The sequence below is a fragment of the Chaetodon trifascialis genome, chromosome 11 (genome assembly GCF_039877785.1).
Source record: "Chaetodon trifascialis isolate fChaTrf1 chromosome 11, fChaTrf1.hap1, whole genome shotgun sequence".
Classification (NCBI taxonomy): Eukaryota; Metazoa; Chordata; class Actinopteri; order Chaetodontiformes; family Chaetodontidae; genus Chaetodon; species Chaetodon trifascialis.
In genome coordinates, this window is record NC_092066.1 from 406,031 (window position 1) to 416,832 (window position 10,802).

General features: G+C 49.7%; 1 protein-coding gene, 1 long non-coding RNA gene and 1 other non-coding gene across 3 annotated transcripts; all 3 read left to right on the forward strand.

The window, feature by feature from the left end:
- Positions 1-959: 959 nt before the first annotated feature.
- Positions 960-3,331, forward strand: LOC139339506 (uncharacterized). Its single transcript, XR_011602661.1, has 5 exons — positions 960-1,073; positions 1,887-2,235; positions 2,569-2,628; positions 2,711-2,855; positions 3,076-3,331. It is a non-coding gene; the product is annotated as an uncharacterized lncRNA (long non-coding RNA).
- Positions 2,729-2,841, forward strand: LOC139339766 (small nucleolar RNA SNORD89). The gene has a single exon (XR_011602893.1). It is a non-coding gene; the product is annotated as a small nucleolar RNA SNORD89 (small nucleolar RNA).
- A 469-nt stretch (positions 3,332-3,800) lies between the features above and the next one.
- On the forward strand, positions 3,801-8,548 carry LOC139339507 (oocyte zinc finger protein XlCOF6-like). The gene is made up of 4 exons (XM_070975160.1): positions 3,801-4,507; positions 5,479-5,623; positions 5,922-7,798; positions 7,965-8,548. The coding sequence occupies exons 1-3, from the start codon at positions 4,484-4,486 to the stop codon at positions 7,259-7,261; spliced, it is 1,509 nt and encodes a 502-aa protein (XP_070831261.1). The 5' UTR covers positions 3,801-4,483; the 3' UTR covers positions 7,262-7,798; positions 7,965-8,548.
- The last annotated feature ends 2,254 nt before the right edge of the window (positions 8,549-10,802 follow it).

The following is a 10,802-nucleotide window of genomic DNA, read 5'->3' on the forward strand; positions in this document are numbered from 1 at the left end:
TGATGTTTTATCATTGTCAGGTGTTGTGAAAGCAGTCCATCTTACTGCAGGTTTGACTGCATGTCCCTGTGCAATGTCGTCACCACCACCGCTGTCATCGGCCACGGCGGCTGATGAAGGCCCTGCCTTTTGTGCCTTTTGTGCCTTTTGTGCCTTTTGTGCCCTTTGCAGCGCTGGCTTGAAGAGCCAGCTCCTTTTTCTCTCGCAGTTTCTCTGCACCTCCATGATATGATTGGGCGACATGAGCCTCGCCACGTGTCAGTGAAGAAAATAACCTATCGGCCGCAGATGTGTCGAGGGTCTGTCGGTGTTTATGAACAAACTCTTGCGCTGACTTTTTTTTCACATGCATTACACCGCATGGCCAAAACGAAAGGGTGTTTGACAATGTGATCAATCTGTCTGTATGGGCCGGTCAGACCAATATTTAAAATAAAAAACAAAAAACAAGTGTCGGCCCAAATAGCACGTCGGCCCACCGGGCAAATGCCCGTATGCCAGATGGTCAGTCCGTCCCTGCTCTCAGTGTATTTACACAGGAATAAACAGAACAGCTGAGAATACAGAAAACTGAACTAACAAAGGGAAAGAAGAGACAGGACTGTTATGTACACAAGAATGTGAAAAACAGGTGTAGATACAAAGCACCAATGAACAACTTCACAAATGAAAGTCAGATGTTCTGTAAGTTTACAGATGTACATGTAGTACAAAGGAATGCATATTGAATGGGTATACGCGGAGTCAATGATTATGTGCATGTATACATATTTATATACAGTTCACGTACATACAAGTGTCGCTGTGCTAGATAGTGAAGAAAGATTTGGCGCAAGTAAAAACGCCAATCCATAAAAAGGCGGTAAAGAACCGGAACTGTGTGACGCACACCTGAGAACAGCAGCAGAAGAAGAAGAAGAAGAAGAAGAAGAAGAAGAAGAAGAAGAAGAAGAAGAAGAAGAAGAAGAAGAAGAAGAAGAAGAAGCGCGAGCTCTGATTGGTTGCTGGATCGCTTAAAGAAAACATGGCGCCCAGAGGCTGTGTAGTGAGAGCTGAAGCAGTGGGATTATCGGGTGAGTTGCTGCCGTTAAAACTGGATGATGTTCTAATTTATGTAACCGGTAACGATGAACAGTTCAGTCTCAGTCTGACGTTTCGGTTGCTGCCGCTTGTTTTCCTTTGAGAAGTAAAGTTTACTGCTTTAGTGAGCTATGTTTACCAGCTGGCTTAGCAGCAGCGGCTATCGTTAGCTCCATGTTCCTCTGGTCAGGACCTCATGGGTACCTTCACTCCGCACGAATCCGTAGACTGCTGCAGGGATACGTCCTGAAACACGGGGATGAGTTAACGGCAGCGGGCTGCGCCTCTGGGTCCCTGCTCTGGAAGTCGATGAGTTCTGTTGGTAGGTTTTCGGTCAGACACCTGAAACGATGGTGGAACTCAGTTCAGAATCGCGTCGTAACGTGATGTTCATACCAAACACAAACTAACTGGTGTAGCTTTAAATGTAATGTGTGACTACTGTAATGTGGGTTTACATGTCAGAAATACTTTATTGGGAAACTGGGTTATAATCCATCCACTCAGGGATTTGTGGTGTAATGTCCCACATTTGGTTCCAATCCGCTGCTCGAATTCAAGAGAATCCGTGGCTAAGCTAGCTAGCTGCTAGTTACTAGCTCAGAAAGCTAATGAGCAGCTGATCCAGTACGAAGACGTTCAACACTTCGTTAACACTGACCCATCAGCTGTATTTCGCGCTGCACGTTTTAAGTCCACACTGCGTTTTCACTAACGTTACTGCACTGTGAAAGGCCAAGGCCACTGTGACGTCACTGTCCCATTCTCATCTCAGTGCTAAAACCCGTCTTCTGTGTTCACCTCAGCAGCGTCTCTGGCCTTGATGTCCAGATGTTTGGAGGTTTCTGACTCACCTCAGAGCAGAGGTGAAGGGAGTTCATTTGATGCTGCTCAGTGGTCGCTCCTGTCTAGATAATCATGTGATCCAGGTGTGTGAGCAGCCAGGAAGCATCTGAGCTGAAAAGTCTGGCCAAGATAAACTTCAGACCAGACAGGACCTCAGATCCTTGTCCAACCATTGAAATGAGACTGAACTAAGAGCTGAATGAATGTCTCACCATTCAAACCCAGAGTACTGCTCTCCTGAAGTGGACCAGACCAGGACCAGTGTAACCCGTCTGTGTCTCATCTGTGTCCCCAGGACTGACAAGCGAGGTAAGAGTCACTGAACCCACATGCTGCTGCTGTCAGAACCAGATCAGCTGTTAGTTCTCAGGCTGCGATCCAGCTCCTGGGGGGTCCAGGTGTCCTGACCCAGGTCTCTGTAGTTTGTGAGGGTCTGCTGGTCCACCTGTCCTTCTGCCTGGAAGTGATGTAACGAAAGGCCGACTGAAGCCCCTCCCACAGCAGTCTGTTCACAGAGGGGGGCGTTGACAAAACCGGACTGAAGCGTATTCTGATCCAGGCAGCTCAGGGGGGTCAATGGATTTGTGCAAGGTCTGAGTGTCTACCTGTTGAGTTATTCTGCTCTCTGATTGGCTCTGACAGAACGCCCTCTGTGACCTGCTGAAGCTGTGACGTTGGCGAGGTCAGACCTCCAACATGGCGGTGAGTGTCCTCACATCTGAACGAGCAGCCAATCACACATCAGCATTGCTGATGAGCTCATGATCTCACAGTGACATCACAGTATGCAGCGTTCATGCCTCCTGGGAGATGATGTGAACAAAAGGCCGAATTGTAGCGCCCCCCTCAGGCAGTGTGTTCTCAGGGCGGGGGCGCCCTGACAAAGACTGACCGAAGCGTTCGTCTGATCCCAGAGCAGCTGACTCACTGTAGGTCACATGATCAGAGCAAACAGCTGACTCACTGTAGGTCACATGATCAGAGCAAACAGCTGACTCACTGTAGGTCACATGATCAGAGCAAACAGCTGACTCACTGTAGGTCACATGATCAGAGCAAACAGCTGACTCACTGTAGGTCACATGATCAGAGCAAACAGCTGACTCACTGTAGGTCACATGATCAGAGCAAACAGCTGACTCACTGTAGGTCACATGATCAGAGCAAACAGCTGACTCACTGTAGGTCACATGATGACAAAGGTTAGAAGTTCTTTAGAAAAGTGAAATCAAAGGTCAAACTGATGTCCTCTGTCTGTCCTCCCTCAGACTCCAGCAGGTGGCGCTGTCTTCGTCTTCTTGGAAAACGCGTCTGTTGATGTGTTTTGTGGATTCTTCTGAAGAACAGACGACGTTTTGGTGATTCTTTGAGTCCCAGTTCACACCAGTCTGTTCATACTGGGACAGTCTAATAAACGGCCGTGTCCCTTTCGTGTCCCGTGCACGTTTATACGACACCTGTTTCTGCTGTACTCTGAAGTTTGTCGTACACCTTGTTTTAAGTCATCACTTACTGTCTGACAGTGTTTTTGTTTTTTTCTCACCTGTTCAGTCTCTAATTCAGTGAAATCATGTCTCACTTTGTCTCCCGTGATCACGTCATTAAACATGTTGTTAAAGTTTGTCTCACGTCTCTGAGTATTTGTACTCTGCTGCACTTTGATGTTATGGCTGAATGTGTTCTCAGAGAAAGCACTTTAGGCTCTGGAGGTCAGACGCTGGCTCAGTGTCCCACTGGCTGATTTGTCTCTCTGTCTCATCGGTGTCCACACAGGCAGGACAGACAGTTACTATGGTTACAGGGATGCTGTGACTCCCCGTCAGAGGTTTGTAGGTCAGAATGATGTGAAGCACGAATGTAGCCGTGCCTCAGTCGGGACTCCACAGTCCACGTACAGCTTCACCGCGCTGCACGAGCAAAGGTAAGCATGTGAGACACCTTTCAGGTGTGCAGAGCTCCGCCTCTCTGCTCTTCAGCTTCACATCATCTCATGAAAAACAACCTTTAATGTGATTAAGAAGCTTCACGTTGGATCGATCAGGTGCAGCCATGAAGTGACCTGGAGGTAAGTGTACAGCTGTTTGTTTAGGAGGGGGAGGAAGAAGATGCAAAGCTTCATCATCGTTCCCGCTGCAGAGGAACCACAGACGCACAAGCCGAACGTGCTGGAATGTGGACTCAGACAGCAGACAGTCCGTGATGATCTGTTACACATGAAGCTTCTGCTTCTGGACCTGCTGATCAGAGTCAGAGAAAGCCTGAAGAACGGAGGGCGCAGCATTAGTATGTGTAGTCTGTGATCATCCGGGACGGAGACCAGATCCTGGACCGGAACTGTCTGACCACGTCCTCCCTCGCCTCCTCCTGGTTTCTTCAAGCAGTTTCCATTTTCGGACCTTCCCTCTTTTGGGAGGTTGAACTTTCCCCCGGAAGTCGCCAGCTGCTGATTGTGCGGCTGCAGGAGAAGAAGAAGAAGTTCCTGTTCGCTCTTGTGGACTCAACAGTCAACTCTGAAAACGGAACCGTCATATTTCCATTCAGCAGCGGAACCGGCGGGATGGAGACCGACCCGACTTCACCGGTAAACACCCGCCTTCTTCCACCAACCGGGCAGTTTCACACCGGACTGTTAGCTGAGCTAAGCTAACTGGGCTAGCTTGTAGACCAGAGGGGAGCCGAGCTGCCAAACCGTATTCATAAACTCAGTAATAATAAGACCGCTGGCCGCGTGTCAAACCGCCCGCACTGACCGACACCACGATGGCAGAATTCATTATTCATGTCCTGTGGTTAATTCGGCCTCAACAAAGCAGAAATATGCTCCAGCCAAAGAGCAGAGAGCCAGGGAAGGTTTGCCTGGTCTTTACTGGGTCGAGCCACAGGATGGGGACAAACAGGTCCAGCACCACTGCAGGCTTCACTTTGAATGAATAATGTGTTGGCCGAATGAAGTAGTCATGTTCCTTCATCCGATGAAATCAAAAGACGTTCGTCTGTCCGCGGGCGGATTTCTGTCGCCGAGCAGAGAATGTAAAACAGGCGGATGCTGAGTGGGGTCTGGCGGAGGTCTGTCCCTGCGGCGGCTCGCTCTGATGTCCGCTGAGGTGGAGGCCGTTAGAGACACCGCAGAGCTCTGCTGTTCATGACACTATGTTCAGGGTTGGAGGAAGTATTCAGTATGTCAGTCCCTCTCTGCAGTAAAAATACTAATACCACACTGTACAAATACTGTTACAAGTAAAAGTCGTGCAGTGAAAGTATAAGTAAAAGTATAATCAGGAAAATGTACTTCAACTCTTGAAAGTAGTACCATTCAGTACAGTAAAGTGGCTCTGCTCTTCAAAGACAACCAGCAGACGACTCAGTGATGTAGATGATGGTAGTTGCAGCTCTTCACTAAAACCTGAATGCTTGTTATTGGTAGATTATAGAGTGAATGATCAATGATGATGATGATGATGATGATGAAGATGAAGTTGCTCTGATGTCTTCATTCGTCTTGAAGTTTGTGGATTTGGCTGTTGGCTGCGTTATTAAAGTCAAACGTTGTAGTTTCAGGGTGCAGCTGAAAGCATTCAGATCAAAATGGAGCCAGACGGCGACGTGGAGATCCAGTCGTATCCTGTCCTCAAGAAGCTGTCCGTCAAACTGACAGACTGCAGGGCGTTGCTGGAGGGGCGGGACTTCCTGTCTCTTGGTAAGAAATCTGAACTGAACTTAGAAATGAATCCTTTTTGTTTGTGAATCATTGCAGTCTCTTTACTGAAGCAGCTTCTTTGAGTCGAACGCTGATGTGTTTGAAAATTTCGACTTGTGGAAAAACGCGTTGCTCGAAGTCTCGATGTGTTGCCTCCATTATGGAAGGGATTCAGTCAGAGCCCAGCCAGACCTTCTCATGTGATTAACGTCATGAAGTTACTCCCTGTCACTTCTACAGAGACAGTTTTGCTTGCACAGGATCTTTATGGTGACCTCTGACCTCTCCTCCCCTACAGATGATCATCCTCAGCTCTGTAACTACAGACAGAGGCAGCGCTGCCCGACAAACACCGGCAGAAAGATGGTTTACTGCTGTGACTGCAAGAAAGGTTTCTACAAGCAGGCTCACCTGGAGGCTCACCAGAGAACCCACCAAGGACAGACACCCAACCAGTGCTGGCAGTGTGGGAAGACCTACCCGACCCTGATGAGCCTTGTCGTCCACCAGCAGATCCACGACCGCAAGGAGCCCTACCAATGCTCGTACTGTGACAAGACCTTTGCCCTGAAGAGGGACTGGAAAACCCACCACCGGACGCACTCCGGGACCAAACCCTTCAAGTGCTGGTTCTGTGGGGATGGCTTTAGCGAGCGGGATGAGCTCACTGAGCATCTGGAGGTGCACAAGGGGGAGAAGTGCTACCACTGCCACATCTGCGACAAGATGTTCGTCTCGTACCAGGGCTTCAACTTCCACCGCAAGTCGCACAAGAACCAGAAGCTGCTGCCCTGCCTGAAGTGCAAGAAGACCTTCAGCAACCCTCAGAGTCTGAAGCTCCACCAGGTGACTCACTCCAACAGGAAGCCACATAAATGCCCCACCTGTGGCAAAGGCTTCAAGCTTCAGAGCGGCCTGCGCTGCCACCAGAGGACCCATGAGGACCTGAAGGACTACCACTGCACCGAGTGCGGCAAGTGTTTTTCCAGCCTGCAGGGTCTGAAGCTGCACAACCGCACGCACACCGGACTGAAGCCTTACAAATGCACAGAGTGCGGGAAGAGGTTCACCCAGTCGCCTCACCTCAAGTCTCACATGGTCACCCACACCGGAGAACGACCGTTCCTCTGCACCACCTGTGGGAAGAGGTTTACCCAGTCGTCTCACCTGAGATCTCACATCACACTGTTCCACGTGGGCGAGAAGCCGTTCACCTGTGGCGACTGCGGGAAGAGCTTCACCATCGCTCATTACCTGAAGATGCACCGGCTGAGCCACACCAAGGAGAAGCTGTACCAGTGCTCGTACTGCGAGAAGTCCTTCTCCTACCACAACTCCTGGAGGGCCCATGAAAGGATCCACACTGGCGAGCGCCCTTTCACCTGCCAGGACTGCGGCCAGAACTTCATCACGTCGGGCTCGCTGCTAAGCCACCAGAGATCCAAACACACTGGAGAGAAGAGCCACTACTGCATCACCTGTGGAGAGTTCTTCTTCACCAGCTCGCTGTTGCGAGTCCACCAGCTGGACCACACCGGCGAGCGGCCGCATGTCTGCAGCTGCGGCAAGACATTCAAAACCAAAGGAGTGCTGCGATACCACCTGAAGAGGTTCACCGACCACCAGCAGGCCAAGTGAACGGCTGCCTGGAAACACCTTCCCTGACTGCTTGAAGACACATCTGAAGAGGTTTTCAGACTGTGAGGCGCCTCTTTGACGGGCAGGTGAAGGGAGTTTGGAGGGAGAGACCACGAGGCTGAGTGAGGTGACAGGGACAGGTGCATGCAGGTGTCAAAAACAACAGGAAGCTAGTAACTGTAGTTTGTCAGCAGCAGCGACACACAGCTCGTGGAGATGAACAGACTTTAAACACTTTGACTGACAGACGGCTGTGTTTGTGCAGACTCTCCCTCCTCCTCCTCAGAGTCATGAACTCACAGACATGAAACACTTGATCTGATTCAGTGTGACTTCACTTCCTGAGGAGATCATGATCTCTGATGATCCAGAGCAAGCCTCCAGAATCCACTGAGAAACCAGAGAAGAAGACTGCAGAACCTGAGAATCTTCATGTGTTCAAGTTTCCCTCCGTATCACAGCGATCCAGCGAAGGCCGACTCTCCATCCATGAGCACTGCTAACAGCTAACTCAGCAGATACAGACCAGAAGTCCAGGCTCAGCACGTCTGCTCTCCAAACCGTGAACAGACACATGGAGGGTTTGACGGCCGAGTTCAAGGGTGTACAGTTAGCTGAGGATCATTTATGTTGACGATCACAACAATCACTTTGATTTTTCCTCCCTAACAGCTAACTCAGCAGATACAGACCAGAAGTCCAGGCTCAGCACGTCTGCTCTCCAAACCGTGAACAGACACATGGAGGGTTTGACGGCCGAGTTCAAGGGTGTACAGTTAGCTGAGGATCATTTATGTTGACGATCACAACAATCACTTTGATTTTTCCTCCCCTGAAATCAGCCGTTCCTTTTTACACAATGACATGACAGAAGTCTCCTCCTCCTCCTCCTCCTCCTCCTCCTCCTCCTCCTCCTCCTCCTCCTCCTCGCTGCTTCCCGTCGCTCCTGCTTCAGAGAGCGTTCAGAAAGAGCTGATTTTATGTGAAAGATGTCAGTTTATGGAAGAACAAACACTGAGATCGAACACTAAGAGCCTGAATCTACTTTATGTCTGTCACTCTCTGTGTGTGTGTGTGTGTGTGTGTGTGTGTGTGTGTGTGTGTGTGTGTGTGTGTGTGTGTGTGTGTGTGTGTGTGTGTGTGTGTGTGTGTGTGTGTGTGTGTGTGTGTGTGTGGGTGGCAGGTTACGAATGTTTAAACAAGCAACCTTGATTCAAAGGACATCTGGACTCTATGAAATATCAATAAACCAGAATCAATAATCAATAAACTGAGTTCACTGACAGCAGCTTCATGTGTTCATCTCCTTCATCCTTCATGTGTTCACAAAGTGGTGAACTCGCTCCATCCTCTATGAACGACTGAGTCTTTCCAGGATGCCCCTTTCATACCCAATCATGATCCTCTCACCTGTGACCAATCAGCCTGTTTACCTGTGAAACGATCAATCAGGTGTTTCTGGAGCGTTCCACATCTTTCAGTCTGTGAAACGTGTCGCTGCATCAGATTCACAATAAGAGATATTTACAGAAATCAATGAGAAATATGAAATATGTTGACTCTGAGCTGTTCTCAGGTCAGTTTGTGTCACAGAGGATCAGATCAGCTGATCACTTCCTGTTTGATCAGCTGATCACAGTGATTGGTTGATGTTTTACAGAGTTACAGCTGTTCTGGGATCAGAGTTTTATGAAGCACTTTGTTACTTTTTGGGTTGAGAGTGTTGAACTGAACAGTCCAGCCATTGACCATTGATGCTCTGGACCGTTGATCTCTGACCTCTTCTCACAGGTCAGAGGTCAATGGTCCAGAGCATCATGTGTCTTACTGACGCAGCCACAGAAAACTGATGTGATTGGCCAGCAGGTGTCGTGAAGTCAGTGAGACGTCTGTCTTGCGTTTGGTGGTCAGCTTTAGTGACTCTGTTGCTGCGAGCCGAATGTCCCCTGCAGGACAGTAAAGACTGAACTGAGTAAGAATGTCCCAGTCCAGCTCTTTGGGGACTGACGTGTTCAGCTTCAACAGGCAGTTCTTAGAGGCGTGCACTGCTGTCACATGACCTGGACAGACTGATGGCTGATGACGCTCGACTCGTGTGGATCAAACCTGAACCTGAGCAGGACTGTGACACGACACCTGTGAGCCGTGACGTTAGGCTGTCTGAGCTCGAGGACGATATCGAGTCCTTCACGAGCAAAGACCAAAATAATACTAAAAAGTCAAAAACCACCAAACCCTCCTGACAGCAGGTCGACTTCAGACCGGCAGAATAATGGAGGCCCAGGTCCATCAGCCGCCGTCCTGTCAGCTGATTTCAGGAAACACCTTCAGTCAGGATTTGGGGGGGGGTTATCAGTGACTGCTCAGCTGTCCCACGTTTCTCTGAAGTTCGTAGGTGGTTTGTTCTGTCGTTCTGCTGATGGCTGTTAGGACTGGACTCCGGCTCCAGCTGTTGTCTCCTGTGGTCTGCATCACGACATCTAACGAGAAAGTCACAACTGGACAGACTGAGAGCGCTCAGGTCTGTGAGACAGACAGCCGAGCCAATCGGTGTGCAGCTCCACGGTCAGTCACATGATGTTACATCATCATTCTCTCTGATAGGCTGACAGGCGCCTCATCCGCTCTGCTGATTGGACGAAGAAAACGCGCGTTGACAGAATAAGAGACCAACAAAACTGACTTTTGGTGGTTCTTCGCGTCACAGTGGACGGTCAGTTTCCACGTTGATCAGTACTGATTTTTATCAGAACGTAGAATTTGAAGAGTTTCCTGACGGGTCTGAAGAAAGAGCCGAGCTCAGCTGTGGAATGTCCTTGATGAACAGAAACAGAGGACGAGTGGAAAGACTGAGCGCTTCAAACACGTCTTGGTTCAGAAAACATTTCGTGATGAAAGAGGAAAATCGTGAATGTGAACGGTTCACTTGGCCTTCCTGGTAACGGGAGCTGTGCCGTACCTCAGCAGGCGATGGTGTCCTGTCGTGGCAGCGACCCGCAGCTTTCGCAGACTCTGAATCTGCACTTTCAGACACTCAAACCGCTGCCAGATGATTTCCTCGTGGAACCTTTTTCGGGTTTGGAGGCGAACACGAGTTCACTTCCGGCACTTCAGCGTAAAGAAGACTGCGTAAAACGAGCCAGGTGTGCGTGAAGAGGCGGCAGGTGTGTGTTCTGCTTGTTCAGCAGCCGTCTGCTCGTCCCGTCCCTCCCTGCCTCTGCTGTCCACTGTCCTCTGTCTGTGTGGAGCAGCTCAGCCCTGCACGCAGGCTGACAGGCAAACGTCACTTCCTGTCCTCAGAACATGCACCTTCATCCACCGCCCTCACCTGAAGCTCAAACAATGCCGTGTGATACAAAGTGGGCGTGTACTTTCACATGCAAGCCAGAAACTGCAGACTGATTGGTGCTGTTGAGTATGTTTCTGCCGTGTGATTGGCTGTCAGATCTGTCCAAAGCTCTCACCATAATCAATCCCTCAGTACACCAGAAAACTGTCAAACTGACCTGAAATACTGCTGCTCCAGCTGCTACGGCAGCAA